This window comes from Ranitomeya imitator, chromosome 3 (assembly GCF_032444005.1).
Source record: "Ranitomeya imitator isolate aRanImi1 chromosome 3, aRanImi1.pri, whole genome shotgun sequence".
In the NCBI taxonomy this organism is placed as follows: Eukaryota; Metazoa; Chordata; class Amphibia; order Anura; family Dendrobatidae; genus Ranitomeya; species Ranitomeya imitator.
This window is the reverse complement of record NC_091284.1, coordinates 783,800,723-783,823,071: the sequence shown is the minus strand read 5'-3', so window position 1 is coordinate 783,823,071 and position 22,349 is coordinate 783,800,723. Positions and strand designations below refer to the sequence as shown.

Genomic DNA, 22,349 nt, shown 5'->3' with positions numbered 1-22,349 from the left:
GGATTCCTTCCTTGTCCTGTATGCATGATATATTGGTTTGGTTGTTGCATTATCTTTGAAGTGCCCCTGTAATATTGGACACATGTTGAGCAGGTCATGAAGGTGAAACCAGGCTTGGAGTGTGTGAAAAGGTTAATATTAAATAGATTGCAAATAACTTTTTACTATATTGTGCATTATCTTACTAATTATACCTGTAGTTATAAGTTATGTAATGACTCTACAAATAATTAACACAATAACTATACATTTCTGCAGACAAATGTTAATACTTTGACCTAAGAGATAGGAGACTGACTACAGATAAATATAAAAAAGATAGGTCAATATACATGAAGCGTGAGCTAATTAATCATTACATTTAAACATTTTTTGTAACATACCTTTTTCCTGTGCTGTGGAAAGCTATTGTGTTATGAGTGTGAATGATTTTCTCCTAAATTATGTCACGTCATTCGCTAACTAAAAAAAATACCCATTTCCACATCTTGGACTAGTTACAGAATGTGCCTGAACCTTGTTAAGACAGTTAATGATTCAGCAGCTCCCTATAAAGAGTATGTACTGCGGCTCAGCATTTTTAGCCTTTGACACGTGTTACAGTGCATCAGTCGCTTCTTTTGCAACCTGAAATGAAGATCTGTCACTAAAATGGACATTATAAACACTAATGAGAGTTCTGTACAGCTTGAGCCTCGGAGAAGCCGCTTCATCAATGGTCTTCTAAATGTGAAAGAGAAGGTTTTCAATTGGTATGTAGACTGTTTTCTTATTTGTAATCTGACATGCAGAGTTAAGCCAAAAAGGGAATGTTATACAGATAATGAAATATGTTTGTCCACCGATAAGAGGAAAATTTTTTTTCATAATGGCCATCAACTATTATACGTAGTTTGAATACTGAATAAAAGAGTTGTTGGAGGTTTTGGAAACCCCCAAGTGACCCAATTTTGGAAAGCAAACCCCTCACGAAACTTGTCTAGATGTGTGGTGAGCACCTTGAATCCCCAGGTGCTTCACGGAAATTTATAACGTTGAGTCGTCAAAAATAAAAAATCAAATTTTTTTCAAAAAATGTTCTTTAAGCCCCACATTTTTTATTTTCACAAGGGTAACAGGAGAAAATGGACTCCAAAATTTGTTATGCAATTTCTCCCGAATGTGCCAATACCCCATATATGGGGGAAATCTATTGTTTGGGTGCACGGCAGGGCTCGAAAGGGAAGAAGAACCATTTGACTTTTTGAACTCAAAACTGGCTGGATACGAGAGGGGACACCATGTCACGTTTCAAGAGCCCATGATGTGCCTAAACAGTGGAAACCCCCTTCAAGTGATCCAATTTTGGAAACTAGAGCCCTCAAGGAATTTATCTAGAATGTGTGGTGAGCACCTTGAACCCCTGGGTGCTTCACAGAAATTTATAATGCTGAGCTGTGAAAATAAAAAAATTACATTTTTATAGGGACCACAACACTTTTCAAGTGAGTTTGAGGGGCCTGTATGACAGAAAATACTCAAAAGTGACAACATTGTAATGACTGCATTACACCACATTCTAGAAGTTTATTAACCCTTCAGATGCTTCACAGCAACTGAAGCAATGTGGAAGGAAAAAATGAACATTTAACTTTTTTCTCAAAAATTTAAATGTAGACCATTTTTTTTTAAATTTTCACAAGGGTAACAGAATTGGATCCAAAAATTTGTTTTGCAATTTCTCCTGAGCACACCGATATTCCATATGTGGGGGGAAATCTTCTGTTTGGGCGCACTGCAGGGCTCGGAAGGGAAGGAGCACAGTTTGACTTTTTCACCTCAAAATTGGCTGGAATCGAGAGTGGGCGCCATGTCGCGTTTGGAGAGCCTGTAATGTGCCTAAACTGTGGAGATCCAAACAAATGACGCCATTTTGGAAACTAGACCCTTCGAGTTACTTTTCTAGATGTGTGGTGAGCACCTTGAACTCTCTTGAATATTTTTTCATGCATTTATGTTTTGTGTGGCTTCCTTATGCCTGCATTCTATGTCTGTGACCATTGTGTCTATTACGCTTTCCTTTACTAAATACAATGCAGGCATTTTTAAATGCCCATTGCACTTGGGCTGTGCCAATTGCCTGGCTACCTATGTACTGTCTAATTAGTCTTCAATTATTGTCTATGTTTTTTTTAATGTTTGCATTAATAAACATATTTATCAAGCATAAAACTTAATATTTCCTCCGTTTTGTCCACCTAAATCTATGTTGTAGAAAGTTGCTTTTTAAAGGAAAGCAGCTGAGCATTGTAACTCCATCAGCTTGGCTTCATCATAAGTAACAGCTCAGTCTGTGCTTTCAATAATATGAATAATAAGATAGTTGGATATATTTGTAATTGCAATCCAGTGTAAGTGTTCTAGTGGTCTGTATTATTTCAGGAAAGTAATCCTTTTGGATTGCAGTGGGACCTAAACTTCATTCATTACTCAACTGCTTCTCATTTCCGCATAATAGGTAGAGTAACAAGTTTATACATTAACCCTGGCAAATAGCTGCTTGTGTGATGTTGCCGTAAGGTTTATTCCTACTTGGAATATCAATTATTAACACTATCTTGGAAGTTTTTGCTTTCAAATCACTTACTAAGCAAACCTTTCTGAGAACTAGCCTTGTTAAAGAAATTATCCTTAGAATACACTATCAATATGACATTGGAGGTAGTCCATCACTTTCACAATTAGCTGACCGGAGGGGCCTTGGACCTCTGGTAAGAGCTGTACCCCCCCTTATTGTTTATCTGTCACAATTTGTACATTTGTGTAAATAAAGTTTATTGAATAAATTGTACAATAAAAGTTCAATTGTTATTAATAGACAGAAAAATTCCAACTTAGTCAATCACATAAAAGTAATAATTACAAGTCAATTGTAATAACCGTGTGCTCATTGTCAAGCATATCACGACTTTAAGATGTTGACATACATTGTTAGACTAATAAATCAATTAAATCCATTAAATAGCTCAATAATTTATTAAGCTTATTCATTAGTACAAAAATACTTGAGATGAGATTTCAAGTGGGTGAAAGAAAGAGAAAAGGAAGAAGAGGGTAAAAGAAGGAGAGAAAGAGAGGGGGAAGAGGGAGGGAGGAGGATTATGTAGGATGGGATGCAAGGGGCACGAATCCCCCCGTCAGGCAGACCCACAACTCCCAGAAATCACACGAAAAGACCAGGGACCCGATCCACTAGTTCATATAATCAGGGTAGTCCAGGTATAGATTATCCATGTTATGGAGGTACTGAAACTAAACGTGGATATGAATTAGGAACCCGACAACCAAGAGTCCAGCTCCGGGTCTCCCTAAATGCAATTCAAGGGGCCCAGGTACTGTAGACCCTATCAGGACTCCCCATCGTTTGACCTATCATTTGTTCCATTCTATAGATATCATTAAGTTCTGTGACAAAGTGGGAGTCTCAGGTCCGCTCCGGCGCCTCGCATCTTCATTCCATGACGTCCTCTTCTGGTCTTCACACCGTGGCTCCAGCACAGGAGTACTTTGTCTGCCCTGTTGAGGGCAGAGCAAAGTACTATGGTGCGCAGGCGCCGGAAAGGTCAGAAAGGCCCGGCGCCTGCGCACTGCAGTACTTTGCTCTGCCCTCAACAGGGCAAAGTACACCTGCGCCGGAGCCGCGGCATGAAGACAAGAGGACGTCATGGAATGAAGATCGGAGGCGCCGGAGCGGACCTGAGACACCCATTTGACCAGACCGCAGCAGAACCGCCCCTGGGTGAGTACAATCTAACGTCTTTTTCTCCTCTTTCAGGTTACATTGGGGGCTTATCTACAGCATTACATAATGCTGTAGATAAGCCCCTGATGCCGGTGAGCTTACCTCACCATCGATTTTGGGGGTGACAGGTTCCCTTTAACCTGGGTAGTGCATTCCAAAGAATTGGTGAAGCACGTGAAAAGTCTTGGAGACGGGAGTGGGAGGTTCTGATTATTGAAGACGTTACATAGTATGATGCTAGATAATGTAGGGCATACCAAAGAGCCTTGGAGATGTAAGGGGTGGGCAGGAATAGCCCAGTCCGGACCAATATGGAGTTACTAATAAAAATTAAGGACCAGCTATCCTCTCCTGTAACTTCCCTCCCATATTGCGTTTAGCCAATTTAAAGTCAGAAAAAACACATCAGTACAAAGTGCCGTAAGTGTTGCTTACCCATGTGTGGTTCAGTGCTGAGTATGTCCACCACAAGCCCCGACGTGCGTTTCGCGTACTGAGCTTCCTCGGGGGGATAATCTATTGTAGAGTTCGAAGATCGCTAACCACAGATTTTTAATAGGTAGGCAGTTCCAACAAATGTGTGTATATGTGCCCTCCTCTCTTAGGCATCTCCAACAAATATCCGGTGTCGTCGGGAACATAGAATGGATAGTAGAGGGGCACCTGAACCACCTTGATAAAATCTTATAGCTCCTCTCCTGTGATGTTGAGCATAATGACACCTTAACATAAACAAAAGAATCTTTGATCTGTCCTCAGGTGATAAGGATTTCCCCAAGTCAGTCTCCCACTTGGAGAAAAATACTGGAAAGTACTGTGTGTGGTGGGGGTGTTTGTCCTTCATGTAAGAGTTTGTACAACAGAGAAACAGTGTGGTCTGGAGGGTTCGTTGATAAGCAGAGTTTCAAAGGGGGTCAATAATCTACATGGATTAGATTGTTGAGCAAGTTTGGTTATAAAACTTTTTAGTTGTCCAAAGAAGAACCAAGTACCTGTAGGTGGCTCCTCGCTCTGGAATATTTCTCTTAGGCTACTTTCACACATCCGTTTTCTGCTGTCAGGCATAATCCGGCGGCGGGACGGATCCCTGGATCCAGCGAAATTAGTGAAAAACTGAAGCGCTGGATCAGTTTTTCTGCCGGATCTGACTAGCTGTTTTGGCCATTCGGATAAGGTCAGTTTCTGGAGGAGAGAGAGACCAGAATTGAAAATCCAATTCCGGTGCCATAGGCTTCCATTATAGGAAAAGCAGGACAGTGCCGATCAGGCGCTGTCTGGTTTTTTGATGGACACAAAAAACGTTCCTCTGTCCGTTTTGTCTGGCCGCCGGATCCACAATTTTTGCCAGATCTGGCAAAAAACGGATGAAACGGAAGGCCATCCGGCGCTAATACAAGTCTATGGGAAAAAACAGATCCAGCTGCGTCATTTGTCGGATTCGTTTTTTTTCAAAATTTGCCGGATTGTGCCTGACGGCGAAAAACGGATGTGTGAAAGTAGCCTTAGTGACTTCATACCTGTTCTATTTACATAGTCATAAATAATAGGACGTGAACGTCTGCTTTTATTTAGGTAGGTTGTTTTGTTTAACCCTGCAGGGAAAATTGGGTTATCATAAATAGGAGTTAGCAGACCAGGAGACGACGAGACCCCAAGACCCCAGCCCCCCGTTTAATAAGTAATATCATGTTTCTGGTAAGGAAGGGCAAAGATGCAGCTCCACCCCCTCTTCCTTTGAGGACTAGAAGATTATTTGAGACTCATGACCGTTAAGGTCATTTTCCAGATTGACCCATTTTTTATTATTTTTACTATGGAATAAATCTAGAATACATGTTCCAATTGATGCATAACTATATAATGCAAAATCTGGAAGGCCTATTCTGTTGTGAATTCCGCTCTTGGGCTCCCTCCGGTGGTTGTAAGTGGCACTTTTGTGAGTTCTGCTCTTGGGCTCCCTCCGGTGGTTTTAAGTGGAATGGCTGCTCCTTGGATTTAGCAGTCAGCAGCTGCTTCCACTGATTGTCTATTCTGCTCGGCTATTTAGCCTGGCTCTTTCCTTCAGCTTGTGCCACTTGGCAATGGTTCCTGGTTGGATTCACACCTCTTTGGATTTCCCTGTTATCCTGACCAGTTCAGCAAAGCTAAGTCCTTGCTTGCTCTTTTCTGTCCACAGGTTGTGGACTTATCCGTTCTGTGCTTTCTATGTTTGTCCAGCTTGTCAGTATGAATTAATTCAGTTAAGCTGGAAGCTCTGGGAAGCAGATTTACCCTCCACACCTTTAGTCAGGTGGATATTTTGTAGTGTTTTATACTGACCGCACAGTATTCCATCCTGTCCTATCTATCTAGCTAGACTGGCCTCCTGTGCTACATCCTGGTTTCATTCTGTGTATGTCTTTTCCCTCTCCACTCACAGTCATTACTTGTGGGGGGCTATCTATCCTTTGGGGATTTTCTCTGAGGCAAGATTGTTTTCCTGTTTCTATCTTTAGGGGTAGTTAGTTCTCAGGCTGTGACGAGGTGCCTAGGGAGTGTCAGGAGCATCCCACGGCTACTTCTAGTGTTGTGTTGAGCTTAGGGACTGCGGTCAGTACAGGTACCACTTCCTTCAGAGCTCGTCCCATGTTGCTCCTAAACCACCAGATCATAACACTATTCCCCAATCTGTTTCGACCGGCTTAACCCCTTAATCCCATATGACATACTATCCCGTCAAGGTGACCTGGGACTTAATTCCCAGTGACGGGATAGTACGTCATATGCGATCGGCCGCGCTCACGGGGGGAGCGTGGCTGATCGCGGTAAGGTCTTAGCTGACTATCGCAGCTGACATCCAGAACTATGTGCCAGGAGCGGTCACGGACTGCTCCCGGCACATTATCCCCCAGCACACCGCGATCAAACATGATCGCAGTGTGCCGGCGGTACAGGGAAGCATCGCGCAGGGAGGGGGCTCCCTGCGAGCTTCCCTGAGACGATCGGTACAAGGTGATGTACTCACCTTGTACCGAGCGTCTCGTCCCTGCAGGCCCCGGATCCAAAATGGCCACGGGGCTACTTCTGGGTCCTGCAGGGACTGCTTCCGGGTCCAGAGCAGGCTCTGGTTTCCAAGCAGCAGGGCACGCCAGATCGCTGATCTGACACAGTGCTCTGCAAAGTGTCAGATCAGCGAACTGTCACTATACAGTGATGTCCCCCCTGGGACAAAGTAAAAAAAAATTTTTTTAGATGTGTAAAAAAAAAATAAAAAAAAATTCCTAAATAAAGAAAAAAAAATATTGTTCCCATAAATACATTTATCTAAATAATAAAAAAAACAATAAAAGTACACATATTTAGTATCACCGCGTCCGTAACGCCCGACCTATAAAACTGTCCCACTAGTTAACCCCTTCAGTGAACACTGTAAATAAAAAAATAAATAAATAAAAAAACGAGGCAAAAAAACAACGCTTTATTATCATACCGCCAAACAAAAAGTGGAAAAACACCCGATCAAAAAGACGGATATAAATAACCATGGTACCGCTGAAAACGTCATCTTGTCCCGCAAAAAACGAGCTGCCATACAGCATCATCAGCAAAAAAATAAAAAAGTTACAGTCCTCAGAATAAAGCGATGCAAAAATAATTATTTTTTCTATAAAATAGTTTTTATCGTATAAAAAGCGACAAAACATTAAAAAAAATGATATAAATGAGGTATCACTAATCATACTGACCCGAAGAATAAAACTGCTTTATCCATTTTACCAAACGCGGAACGGTGTAAACGCCCCCCCCCCCCCAAAGAAATTCATGAATAGCTGTTTTTTGGTCATTCTGCCTCACAAAAATCAAAGTAAAAAGCGATCAAAAAATGTCACGTGCCCGAAAAAGTTACGAATAGAAACGTCAACTCGTCCCGCAAAAAACAAGACCTCACATGACTCTGTGGACCAAAATATGGAAAAATTATAGGTCTCAAAATGTGGTAACGCAAAAAATATTTTTTGCAATAAAAAGCGTCTTTTAGTGTGTGACGTCTGCCAATCATTAAAATCCGCTAGAAAACCCGCTATAAAAGTAAATCAAACCCCCTTCATCACCCCCTTAGTTAGGGAAAAATACAAAAATTAAAAAAATGTATTTTCCATTTTCCCATTAGGGTTAGGACTAGGGTTGGGGCTAAAGTTAGTTAGGGTTGGGGCTAAAGTTAGGGTTAGGGTTGGGGCTAAAGTTAGGGTTTGGATTACATTAACGGTTGGGATTAGGGTTAGGGGTGTCAGGATTAGGGGTGTGGTTAGGGTTATGGTTGGGATTAGGGTTAGGGGTGTGTTTGGGATAGGGTTTCAGTTAGAATTGGGGGTTTCCACTGTTTAGGCACATCAGGGCTCTCCAAACGCGGCATGGCGTCCGATCTCAATTCCAGCCAATTCTGCGTTGAAAAAGTAAAACAGTGCTCCTTCCCTTCCGAGCTCTCCCGTGCGCCCAAACAGGGGTTTACCCCAACATATGGGGTATCAGCAAACTCAGGACAAATTGGACAACAACTATTGGGGTCCAATTTCTCTTGTTACCCTTGGGAAAATATAAATTTGGGGGTCTAAAAAACCATTTTTGTGGGAAAAAAATTAATTTTTATTTTCACGACTCTGCGTTATAAACTGTAGTGAAACACTTGGGGGTTCAAAGCTGTCAAAACACATCTAGATAAATTCCTTGGGGGGGTCTAGTTTCCAAAATGTTGTCACTTGTGGGGGGTTTCTACTGTTTAGGTGCATCAGGGGCTCTGCAAATGCAACGTGACGCCTGCAGACCAATCCATCTAAGTCTACATTCCAAATGGCGCTCCTTCCCTCCCGAGCTCTGCCATGCGCCCAAACAGTGGTTCCCCCCCACATATGGGGTATCAGCGTACTCAGGACAAATTGGACAACAACTTTTGGGGTCCAATTTCTTTTGTTACCCTTGGGAAAATAATAATTTGGGGGACTAAAAAAAAACATTTTTATGGGAAAAAATTAATTTTTATTTTCACGACTATGCGTTATAAACTGTAGTGAAACACTTGGAGGTTCAAAGCTGTCAAAACACATCTAGATAAGTTCCTTAGGGGGTCTAGTTTCCAAAATGGTGTCACTTGTGGGAGGTTTCTACTGTTTAGGTGCATCAGGGGCTCTGCAAATGCATCGTGATGCCTGCAGACCAATCCATCTAAGTCTGCATTCCAAATGGCGCTTCTTCCCTTCTGAGCTCTGCCATGTGCACAAACGGTGGTTCCCCCCCACATATGGGGTATCAGCGTACTCAGGACAAATTGGACAACATCTTTTGGGGTCCATTGTCTCCTGTTACCCTTGGAAAAATACAAAACTGGGGGCTAAAATATAATTTTTGTGGAAACAAAATAATTTTTTATTTTCACAGCTCTGCGTTAAAAACTGTAGTGAAACACTTGGGGGTTCAAAGCTGTCAAAACACAGCAAGATAAGTTCCTTAGGAGGTCTTCTTTCCAAAATAGTGTCACTTGTGGGGGGTTTAAATGCTTAGGCCCATCAGGGGCTCTCCAAACGTGACATGGTGTCCCATCTCAATTCCAGTCAATTTTGCATTGAAAAGTCAAACAGCGCTCCTTCCTTTCCGAGTTCTGCCGTGCGCCCAAACAGTGGTTTACCCCCACATGTGGGGTATCGGCATACTCAGAACAAATGGGACAACAACTTTTGGGGTCCAATTTCTTCTCCTACCCTTGGAAAAATAAAAAATTGGGGGTGAAAAGATCCTATTTGTGAAAAAATATGATTTTTTATTTTTACGGTTCTGCATTATAAACTTCTGTGAAGCACTTGGTGGGTTAAAGTGCTCACCACACATCTAGATAAGTTCCTTAGGGGGTCTACTTTCCAAAATGGTGTCACTTGTGGGGGGTTTCAATGTTTAGGCACATCAGGGGCTCTCCAAACGCAACATGGCGTCCCATCTCAATTCCAGTCAATTTTGCATTGAAAAGTCAAACGGTGCTCCTTCCCTTCCGAGCTCTGCCATGCGCCCAAACAGTGGTTTACCCCCACATGTGGGGTATCGGCGTACTCAGAACAAATGGCACAACAACTTTTGGGGTCCAATTTCTTCTCTTACCCTTGGGAAAATAAAACAAATTGGAGCTGAAGTAAATTTTTTGTTAAAAAAGTTAAATGTTAATTTTTTTTAAACATTCCTAAAATTCCTGTAAAACACCTGAAGGGTTAATAAACTTCTTGAATGTGGTTTTGAGCTCCTTGAGGGGTGCAGTTTTTAGAATGGTGTCACACTTGGTTATTTTCTATCATATAGACCCCTTAAAATGACTTCAAATGTGATGTGGTCCCTAAAAAATATTGGTGTTGTAAAAACGAGAAATTGCTGGTCAAATTTTAACCCTTATAACTCCCTAACAAAAAAAATTTTTGGTTCCAAAATTGTGCTGATGTAAAGTAAACATGAGGGAAATGTTACTTATTAAGTATTTTACATGACATATCTTTGTGATTTAAGGGCATAAAAATTCAAAGTTGGAAAATTGCTAAATTTTCAAAATTTTCGCCAAATTTCCATTTTTTTCACAAATAAACGCAAGTTATATCAAATAAATTTTACCACTGTCATGAAGTACAATATGTCATGAGAAAACAATGTCAGAATCGTCAAGATCCGTTGAAGCGTTCCAGAGTTATAACCTCATAAAGGGACAGTGATCAGAATTGTAAAAATTGGCCTGGTCATTAACGTGCAAACCACCCTAGGGGCTTAAGGGGTTAATAAAAAATATGATATACGTCTTCGATTATGTGAGCAGACGAACCGGGTGATCGTTTTTTTTTAAGGCGAGAGAAGGAAGCAGGCAAATATAAAGGGATTATTTGGAAGTAATTTAGTAGGCGGTGTAATAAATCCATCTTTACAGCATTTACCCTGCCAAACCATGAAAGCTGTAGTTTGTGCCACTTCTCCAAATCTCATTCAGCTTTATATAAGGCTATCTTGAAGTTTGCATCATATAGCTGTGATATCTTGGCTGTTATTTTGACTCCTTAGTAGGTAAGTGAATCAAAGCGCCACCTAAAGGGAAACGAGGCTCTCAACCATTCTACCACGGGTGGTTGCAATAATATATTTAAGATCTTAGATTTGTGAGAATTAATTTTGAAGTTAGACTGCCAAATTTATGTAGTTATGAAATAATGTTTGGTAAGCTTGTGGTTGGGGAGGAGATGTGTAAAAGTAAATCATCTGATTGAAGGGTTTCCACGTATTGCAGTTGCTAAGTGATCCATTGTTAGAATGTAGAGATGAAAGTGGACACCCCTGCCCTGTGCCATTTCGGATAGGAAATGTGTTTGAAAGTGCGCCATTAACTTTACCTCGTGCGCTGGGGGATGAATATAGGGCCGAAATTCTATGGAGCGTGTTTCCCTTTAGGCCAACTCCTTCCAATGTCTGAAATATCAATTCCCAGTGCACCCTACCGTAGGCTTTGCCCGCATCAATCAACATGATACACATGGGAACCCCTTCCCTGGATGCCCTACAGTCATGGCCAGAAGTATTGACACCCCTGCAATTCTGTCAGATAATACTCAGTTTCTTCCTGAAAATGATTGCAATCACAAATTCTTTGTTATTATTATCTTCATTTAATTTGTCTTAAATAAAAAAACACAAAAAGAATTGTCCTAAAGCCAAATTGGATATAATTCCACACCAAATATAAAAAGGGGATGGACAAAAGTATTGGCACTGTTCGAAAAATCATGTGATGCTTCTCTAATTTGTGTAATTATCAGCACCTGTAACTTACCTGTGGCACCTAACAGGTGTTGGCAATAACTAAATTACACTTGCAGCCAGTTGACATGGATTAAAGTTGACTCAACCTCTGTCCTGTGTCCTTGTGTGTACCACACTGAGCATGGAGAAAAGAAAGAAGACCAAAGAACTGTCTGAGGACTTGAGAAACCAAATTGTGAGGAAGCATGAGCAATCTCAAGGCTACAAGTCCATCTCCAAAGACCTGAATGTTCCTGTGTCTACCGTGCGCAGTGTCATCAAGAAGTTTAAAGCCCATGGCACTGTGGCTAACCTCCCTAGATGTGGACGGAAAAGAAAAATTGAAGAGATTTCAACACAAGATTGTGCGGATGTTAAGTAAAGAACCTTGACTAACATCCAAACAAGTTCAAGCTGCCCTGCAGTCCGAGGGTACAACAGTGTCAACCCGTACTATCCGTCAGCGTCTGAATGAAAAGGGACTGTATGGTAGGAGACCCAGGAAGACCCCACTTCTTACCCCGAGACATAAAAAGCCAGGCTGGAGTTTGCCAAAACTTACCTGAAAAAGTCTAAAACGTTTTGGAAGAATGTTCTCTGGTCAGATGAGACAAAAGTAGAGCTTTTTGGGCAAAGGCATCAACATAGAGTTTACAGGAGAAAAAAAGAGGCATTCAAAGAAAAGAACACGGTCCCTACAGTCAAACATGGCGGAGGTTCCCTGATGTTTTGGGGTTGCTTTGCTGCCTCTGGCACTGGACTGCTTGACCGTGTGCATGGCATTATGAAGTCTGAAGACTGCCAACAAATTTTGCAGCATAATGTAGGGCCCAGTGTGAGAAAGCTGGGTCTCCCTCAGAGGTCATGGGTCTTCCAGCAGGACAATGACCCAAAACACACTTCAAAAAGCACTAGAAAATGGTTTGAGAGAAAGCACTGGAGACTTCTAAGGTGGCCAGCAATGAGTCCCGACCTGAATCCCATAGAACACCTGTGGAGAGATCTAAAAATGGCAGTTTGGAGAAGGCACCCTTCAAATATCAGGGACCTGGAGCAGTTTGCCAAAGAAGAATGGTCTAAAATTCCAGCAGAGCATTGTAAGAAACTCATTGATGGTTACCGGAAGCGGTTGGTCGCAGTTATTTTGGCTAAAGGTTGTGCAACCAAGTATTAGGCTGAGGGTGCCAATACTTTTGTCTGGCCCATTTTTGGAGTTTTGTGTGAAATGATCAATGTTTTGCTTTTTGCTTCATTCTCTTTTGTGTTTTTTCAGTTAAGACAAATAAAATGAAGATAATAATACCAAAGAATTTGTGTTTGCAATCATTTTCAGGAAGAAAATGAGTATTATCTGACAGAATTGCAGGGGTGTCAATACTTTTGGCCATGACTGTATCTATCAGTGAAATAGTCTGTATGGCATTATCTCTATCTTCCCGACCGGGGACAAAACCCATCTGGTCCTGATCTATCAAACTTGGCAGAATGGGACATAATTAGTAATGAGAGAATATACTCGTTGCTCGGTGATCTCCGAGTATTTGTGACTGCTCGGAGATTTAGTTTTCTTCACCTCAGCTGCATGATTTACGGCTGCTAGCCAGCTTGATTACATGTGGGGATTCCCTAGCAACCAGGCAACCCCCACCTGTACTCAGGCTGGCTAGCAGCCGTAAATCATGCAGCTGCATCAACAAAAACTAAATCTCCGAGCAGTCACAAATACTCGGAGACCACCGAGCATGCTCGGGGAAAACCCGAGAAACGTGTATACTCGCTCATCACTAGGCATAATCTCTTAGCAATCATCTTTGCAAAAATTTTAACCTCTTTCTGACCTCGGACGGGATAGTACATCCGAGGTCAGATACCGCGCTTTGATGCAGGGCTCCGGCGGTGAGCCCTCATCAAAGCCGGGACATGTCAGCTGTTTTGAACAGCTGACATGTGCCCGCAATAGCGGCGGGTGAAATCGCGATTCACCCGCCGCTATTAACTAGTTACATGCCGCTGTCAAACGCTGACAGTGGCATTTAACCGATGCTTCCGGCCGCGGCGGCCGGAAATGAGTGCATCGCCGACCCCCATCACATGATCGGGGGTCAGCGATGCGTCAGAATGGTAACCATAGAGGTCCTAGAGACCTCTATGGTTACTGATGCCGGCCTGATAATCGCTGCTATGTAGCAGAGCTCTGATGATCACTGCTATGTAGCAGAGCCGATCGAGTGGTGCCAGCTTCTATTGAAGCATGGCAAAAGTAAAAAAAAAAGTGAAAAAAAGTGAAAAAAAATAAAAAAATATAAAAAGTTTAAATCACCCCCCTTTTGCCCCATTCAAAATAAAGCAATAAAAAAAAAAAAATCAAACCTACCAAACATGTGTATTGCCACGTTCAGAATCGCCCGATCTATCAATAAAAAAAAGGATTAACCTGATCGCTAAACGGCGTAGTTAGAAAAAAATTTGAAACGCCAGAATTAGGTTGTTTTGATCGCCGCGACATTGCATTAAAATGTAATAACGGGCGATCAAAAAAACGTAAGTGCACCAAAATGTTATCATTAAAAACGCCAGCTCAGCATGCAAAAAATAAGCCCTCACCTGACCCCAGATCATAGTAACATAGTAACATAGTAACATAGTTAGTAAGGCCGAAAAAAGACATTTGTCCATCCAGTTCAGCCTATATTCCATCATAATAAGTACCCAGATCTACGTCCTTCTACAGAACCTAATAATTGTATGATACAATATTGTTCTGCTCCAGGAAGACATCCAGGCCTCTCTTGAACCCCTCGACTGAGTTCGCCATCACCACCTCCTCAGGCAAGCAATTCCAGATTCTCACTGCCCTAACAGTAAAGAATCCTCTTCTATGTTGGTGGAAAAACCTTCTCTCCTCCAGACGCAAAGAATGCCCCCTTGTGCCCGTCACCTTCCTTGGTATAAACAGATCCTCAGCGAGATATTTGTATTGTCCCCTTATATACTTATACATGGTTATTAGATCGCCCCTCAGTCGTCTTTTTTCTAGACTAAATAATCCTAATTTCGCTAATCTATCTGGGTATTGTAGTTCTCCCATCCCCTTTATTAATTTTGTTGCCCTCCTTTGTACTCTCTCTAGTTCCATTATATCCTTCCTGAGCACCGGTGCCCAAAACTGGACACAGTACTCCATGTGCGGTCTAACTAGGGATTTGTACAGAGGCAGTATAATGCTCTCATCATGTGTATCCAGACCTCTTTTAATGCACCCCATGATCCTGTTTGCCTTGGCAGCTGCTGCCTGGCACTGGCTGCTCCAGGTAAGTTTATCATTAACTAGGATCCCCAAGTCCTTCTCCCTGTCAGATTTACCCAGTGGTTTCCCGTTCAGTGTGTAATGGTGATATTGATTCCCTCTTCCCATGTGTATAACCTTACATTTATCATTGTTAAACCTCATCTGCCACCTTTCAGCCCAAGTTTCCAACTTATCCAGATCCATCTGTAGCAGAATACTATCTTCTCTTGTATTAACTGCTTTACATAGTTTTGTATCATCTGCAAATATCGATATTTTACTGTGTAAACCTTCTACCAGATCATTAATGAATATGTTGAAGAGAACAGGTCCCAATACTGACCCCTGCGGTACCCCACTGGTCACAGCGACCCAGTTAGAGACTATACCATTTATAACCACCCTCTGCTTTCTATCACTAAGCCAGTTACTAACCCATTTACACACATTTTCCCCCAGACCAAGCATTCTCATTTTGTGTACCAACCTCTTGTGCGGCACGGTATCAAACGCTTTGGAAAAATCGAGATATACCACGTCCAATGACTCACCGTGGTCCAGCCTATAGCTTACCTCTTCATAAAAACTGATTAGATTGGTTTGACAGGAGCGATTTCTCATAAACCCATGCTGATATGGAGTTAAACAGTTATTCTCATTGAGATAATCCAGAATAACATCCCTCAGAAACCCTTCAAATATTTTACCAACAATAGAGGTTAGACTTACTGGCCTATAATTTCCAGGTTCACTTTTAGAGCCCTTTTTGAATATTGGCACCACATTTGCTATGCGCCAGTCCTGCGGAACAGACCCTGTCGCTATAGAGTCACTAAAAATAAGAAATAATGGTTTATCTATTACATTACTTAGTTCTCTTAGTACTCGTGGGTGTATGAAATCCGGACCCGGAGATTTATCTATTTTAATCTTATTTAGCCAGTTTCGCACCTCTTCTTGGGTTAGATTGGTGACCCTTAATATAGGGTTTTCATTGTTTCTTGGGATTTCACCTAGCATTTCATTTTCCACCGTGAATACCGTGGAGAAGGTGTTTAATATGTTAGCTTTTTCCTCGTCATCTACAACCATTCTTTCCTCACTATTTTTTAAGGGGCCTACATTTTCAGTTTTTATTCTTTTACTATTGATATAGTTGAAGAACAGTTTGGGATTAGTTTTACTCTCCTTAGCAATGTGCTTCTCTGTTTCCTTTTTGGCAGCTTTAATTAGTTTTTTAGATAAAGTATTTTTCTCCCTATAGTTTTTTAGAGCTTCAATGGTGCCATCCTGCTTTAGTAGTGCAAATGCTTTCTTTTTACTGTTAATTGCCTGTCTTACTTCTTTGTTTAGCCACATTGGGTTTTTCCTATTTCTAGTCCTTTTATTCCCACAAGGTATAAACCGCTTACACTGCCTATTTAGGATGTTCTTAAACATTTCCCATTTATTATCTGTATTCTCATTTCTGAGGATATTGTCCCAGTCTACCAGATTAAGGGCATCTCTAAGCTGGTCAAACTTTGCCTTCCTAAAGTTCAATGTTTTTGTGACTCCCTGACAAGTCCCCCTAGTGAAAGACAGGTTAAACTGCACAATATTGTGGTCGCTATTTCCTAAATGCCCGACCACCTGCAGATTTGTTATTCTGTCAGGTCTATTAGATAGTATTAGGTCTAAAAGTGCTGCTCCTCTGGTTGGATTCTGCACCAATTGTGAAAGATAATTTTTCTTGGTTATTAGCAGAAACCTGTTGCCTTTATGGGTTTCACAGGTTTCTGTTTCCCAGTTAATATCCGGGTAGTTAAAGTCCCCCATAACCAGGACCTCATTATGGGTTGCAGCTTCATCTATCTGCTTTAGAAGTAGACTTTCCATGCTTTCTGTTATATTTGGGGGTTTGTAACAGACCCCAATGAGAATTTTGTTACCATTTTTCCCTCCATGAATTTCAACCCATATTGACTCGACATCCTCATTCCCTTCGCTAATATCCTCCCTTAAAGTGGACTTTAGACAAGACTTTACATGAAAAAATGGAGACACTACGGGTATCGGAAAATGGCGCAATTTTATTTTATTTTTTTAGCAAAGTTTGGAATTTCTTTCACCACTTAGATAAAAGAACCTAGACATGTTTGGTGTCTATGAACTCGTACTGACCTGGAGAATCATAATATCAGGTCAGTTTTATCATTTAGTGAAGCTAGTAAAGAAGCCAATGAAAAAAACAAGGATTGCACTTTTTTTGCAATTTCACAGCACTTTGGAAATTTTTAGTACATGACATGGTAAAACCAATGATGTCGTTCAAAAGTACAACTCATTCTGTAAATAATAAGCCCTCACATGGCCATATTGATGGAAAAATAAAAAAGTTATAATTACCGTATTTTTTGGACTATAAGACGCACCCCAAATTTTCAGAAGTAGGGGAAAAAAATATGTGTCAAATGGGGGTCTGTCTTACAGTCTGAATTCAGCTTACCGGGGGGGGATACGGCACAGGTGGAGGAGTGGTCACAGAGGAACGTGGTCACAGGGGTTATTTGGTGGTCCAGGCTGGTGCGGTGGCCTTGGGTAAATCCCATCCCAGGCTGGTGCGGCTGTGGTGCTCTGGGGTTCCCGGTGGTTCCGCCAGTATTTTGCAACAGGTTAGGCGGTGGCATGGCGGGGCTCCGCTGGCATTTTGCGACAGGTGCAGAAAAAGGGGGGAAAAAGTGCGTCTTATAGTCAGAAAATATGGCACATTTTTACCTGAAAATTTGTCCCACAATTACTGCTGAATGTAGCAGTACCCCATATGTGGCTGTACAGTACTGCTGAGCCACACAGCCAGATTCGGGAGGAACGGAGCGCTATTTGCCTCCTGGAGCAATTTTCCTAGAATACCTTGTGGACTCCATATACAGAGCCCCTAAGTGCTAGGAGAGCAGAATCCCCCTTCTAGTGACCCCATTTTGGAAGTTATACACCTCTGGGAATTTAGATACGCGTGTAGTGACGATTTTCTCTCCATGGGTGTCTTCTAGAAACAAGCAGCAATGGATGCTGCCGAGTGAAAATGGCAAATCTGCTTTTGTAGCGCCTGTACGTTGTGTCAGCTTTTGCTTCTTGGGACAGAATTCCAAAAATGCCAAACGTGGATAATAACTGTGGTTTAGACACACTGTGGGGCTCAGAAGGGAGGGGGTATTTGGGAGTGCAGAATTCATTGGATTTCTCATGGTGGGCGAGGAGCCCTAGCACTTCTTCAGACTGTTAGTACTACCAGTAATGTGGAAGCCCCCTATATTTCCATTGGCAGATGATGGACCTGAGTGGGGACTTGCTTTTTGTTGGTTGAGTTGAAGCTTTTATTGGGAACATTTTACATAACACTTTGGATCACATTTATCCGGTGCTCTATGCTGAGCACTTAGGCTGGGTTCACACTGCGTTGTGTGAACCTGTTTAACGGACTACGTTACACTGCGGCATAACGTAGTCCATTAACGACGCCATTACTTGCAATGGCGAACGCATCGCTAGCGCACGCCGACAATGGCATTGAGTGACGGACCCGAGACACGGGCTGCAGCGTTTCCGGGTCCGTCACTGCTAGCGCAGATGGAGCTAGCAGATGCTAACTTGTGTTAGTGCAGTCCGTTTAACGGATTTGTTGAACGGACTGCACAACGCAAGTGTGAACCTAGCCTTACATCGGGGTTTCCATCTAAATCTCCAAATTACGTGATTCAGCTGAAACCCCCCGATGGATCCATTCACTTTAATGAGGCAGCAGAGTTACTCTGGACTCCGCCTGGCTACTGTTCAGCGGTGTTCTTTTCTGAAGTGCAAAAAACTGTGATCGATTGCACTTTTATGCGATCCTAAAAGTATGAACACCGCCGGATCACAGGTCCTATGCCTCCATCTGCCTCATTACAGGGAATTTTCAGCCGGGGGTTCTGTCTGAATCACATAGTTCAGAGATTTACACAGAAGCCTCTCATCATCATCTCCCCTTCTCCACACAGCCCCTAATCATCATCATCATGCAGCCCCACTCATGTAACATCAACCCTTTTCCTATTCAGCCCAATAAGCAGCCCCATGCAAGTAGCAGCTGCCATATAGTAACATCATCCATGGTTCTTTGCCTCCGAAATACATTCTCAGTAAAACCCCTCACAGTTAGTCCTATGTCCTCATTCACATCTCCTCAGCCCTCTCCTCCACCACCCCAGCTCTCTTATTCCTCAGCCCTCTCCTCCACCAACCCCAGCTCTCTTATTCCTCAGCCCTCTCCTCCACCACCCCAGCTCTCTTATTCCTCAGCCCTCTCCTCCACCAACCCCAGCTCTCTTATTCCTCAGCCCTCTCCTCCACCCCACCCCAGCTCTCATTCTTCAGCCCTCTCCTCCACCACCCCAGCTCTCTTATTCCTCAGCCCTCTCCTCCACCCCACCCCAGCTCTTTTTATTCCTCAGCCCTCTCCTCCACCCTCCCAGCTCTCATTCTTCAGCCCTCTCCTCCATCACCCCAGCTCTCTTATTCCTCAGCCCTCTCCTCCACCCTCCCAGCTCTCATTCTTCAGCCCTCTCCTCCACCACCCCAGCTCTCTTATTCCTCAGCCCTCTCCTCCACCCCACCCTTTATTCCTCAGCCCTCTCCTCCACCCTCCCAGCTCTCATTCTTCAGCCCTCTCCTCAACCACCCCAGCTCTTATTCCTCAGCCCTCTCCTCCACCCCACCCCAGCTCTTTTATTCCTCAGCCCTCTCCTCCACCCTCCCAGCTCTCATTCTTCAGCCCTCTCCTCCACCACCCCAGCTCTCTTATTCCTCAGCCCTCTCCTCCACCATCCCAGCTCTTATTCCTCAGCCCTCTCCTCCAGCACCCCAGCTCTCTTATTCCTCAGACTTCTCCTCCAGCACCCCAGCTCTCTTATTCCTCAGCCCTCTCCTCCAGCACCCCAGCTCTCTTATTCCTCAGCCCTCTCCTCCAGCACCCCAGCTCTCTTATTCCTCAGCCCTCTCCTCCAGCACCCCAGCTCTCTTATTCCTCAGCCCTCTCCTCCACCATCCTAGCTCTCTTATTCCTCAGCCCTCTCCTCCACCATCCTAGCTCTCTTATTCCTCAGCCCTCTCCTCCACCATCCCAGCTCTCTTATTCCTCAGCCCTCTCTCCACCACCCCAGCTCTTATTCCTCAGCCCTCTCCTCCACCATCCTAGCTCTCTTATTCCTCAGCCCTCTCCTCCACCATCCTAGCTCTCTTATTCCTCAGCCCTCTCCTTCAGCACCCCAGCTCTCTTATTCCTCAGCCCTCTCTCCAGCACCCCAGCTCTCTTATTCCTCAGCCCTCTCTCCACCACCCCAGCTCTCTTATTCCTCAGCCCTCTCCTCCAGCACCCCAGCTCTTATTCCTCAGCCCTCTCCTCCACCATCCTAGCTCTCTTATTCCTCAGCCCTCTCCTCCACCATCCTAGCTCTCTTATTCCTCAGCCCTCTCCTCCACCATCCCAGCTCTCTTATTCCTCAGCCCTCTCTCCACCACCCCAGCTCTCTTATTCCTCAGCCCTCTCCTCCACCATCCTAGCTCTCTTATTCCTCAGCCCTCTCCTCCACCACCACAGCTCTCTTATTCCTCGGCCCTCTCCTCCACCCCAGCAGCGACCTCTCTATTCCTCAGCCCTCTCCTCCACCACCCCAGCTCTTATTCCTCAGCCCTCTCCTCCACCATCCCAGCTCTCATTCTTCAGCCCTCTCCTCCACCACCCCAGCTCTCTTATTCCTCAGCCCTCTCTTCCACCACCCCAGCGAGCTCTCTCTCTATTCCTCAGCCCTCTCCTCCACCACCCCAGCTCTCTTATTCCTCAGCCCTCTCCTCCACCCTCCCAGCTCTCATTCTTCAGCCCTCTCCTCCACCACCCCAGCTCTCTTATTCCTCAGCCCTCTCCTCCACCACCCCAGCTCTCTTATTCCTCAGCCCTCTCCTCCACCCCAGCAGCGACCTCTCTATTCCTCAGCCCTCTCCTCCACCATCCTAGATCTCTTATTCCTCAGCCCTCTCTCCACCACCCCAGCTCTCTTATTCCTCAGCCCTCTCCTCCACCATCCTAGCTCTTATTCCTCAGCCCTCTCCTCCACCACCACAGCTCTCTTATTCCTCGGCCCTCTCCTCCACCCCAGCAGCGACCTCTCTATTCCTCAGCCCTCTCCTCCACCACCCCAGCTCTCTTATTCCTCAGCCCTCTCCTCCACCCTCCCAGCTCTCATTCTTCAGCCCTCTCCTCCACCACCCCAGCTCTCTTATTCCTCAGCCCTCTCCTCCACCACCCCAGCTCTCTTATTCCTCAGCCCTCTCCTCCACCCCAGCAGCGACCTCTCTATTCCTCAGCCCTCTCCTCCACCATCCTAGCTCTCTTATTCCTCAGCCCTCTCTCCACCACCCCAGCTCTCTTATTCCTCAGCCCTCTCCTCCACCATCCTAGCTCTTATTCCTCAGCCCTCTCCTCCACCACCACAGCTCTCTTATTCCTCGGCCCTCTCCTCCACCCCAGCAGCGACCTCTCTATTCCTCAGCCCTCTCCTCCACCACCCCAGCTCTCTTATTCCTCAGCCCTCTCCTCCACCCTCCCAGCTCTCATTCTTCAGCCCTCTCCTCCACCACCCCAGCTCTCTTATTCCTCAGCCCTCTCCTCCACCACCCCAGCTCTCTTATTCCTCAGCCCTCTCCTCCACCCCAGCAGCGACCTCTCTATTCCTCAGCCCTCTCCTCCACCACCCCAGCTCTCTTATTCCTCAGCCCTCTCCTCCACCATCCTAGCTCTCTATTCCTCAGCCCTCTCCTCCACCACCCCAGCAGCGACCTCTCTATTCCTCAGCCCTCTCCTCCACCACCCCAGCTCTCTTATTCCTCAGCCCTCTCCTCCACCATCCTAGCTCTCTATTCCTCAGCCCTCTCCTCCACCACCCCAGCTCTCTTATTCCTCAGCCCTCTCCTCCACCATCCTAGCTCTCTATTCCTCAGCCCTCTCCTCCACCACCCCAGCTCTCTTATTCCTCGGCCCTCTCCTCCACCCCAGCTCTCTCTCTATTCCTCAGCACTGTTGCTTCCTGGTATGTGGTGGCTGGAGCATAGTACCTCGCCCCTTCCTGTGACATCAGCCCCATTGTAGACACGACCCTCCTCCCCGTGGTGATGTCGCCGTGACACCAGCTCCACATGGTGAGCGGGGGCCGTGTGCTGCTGTCTGTCTGCGGAGCGCGCACTGCCGGACACAGCTGCTGCAGCACAGCTTCTCTGCTGACCTCCGGCGTTACTCCAGGACCTACATGATCCCCCGAGGATGGATGATGGACAAGCCTGTGAGCCATCACTGGGGCATCCACCTGCGGCACACGGAGCCGGCGTGCGCCATCGCCTGTCCCGGGTGTCCAAGAAGATCTTCACCTGGTAAATAACTCTGTCATACTGATGATGTCATCAGTGAGCGGCCACGTC

General features: G+C 44.5%; 1 protein-coding gene across 2 annotated transcripts in view; it reads left to right on the top strand.

Annotated features, from left to right (window-relative positions):
- The first annotated feature begins 563 nt into the window (after window positions 1-563).
- Window positions 564-22,349, top strand: part of SLC35F2 (solute carrier family 35 member F2) — a 64,102-nt gene continuing 42,316 nt past the window's right edge. The window contains exon 1 of one of the 2 annotated variants that reach the window (XM_069759136.1): window positions 564-752. In XM_069759136.1, the coding sequence (XP_069615237.1) occupies window positions 652-752 (101 nt within the window). In that variant the 5' untranslated portion in view covers window positions 564-651. Of the gene's footprint in view, window positions 753-22,036; window positions 22,302-22,349 lie in introns of those variants that run through there. The other variant, XM_069759135.1, reaches the window with a different exon arrangement.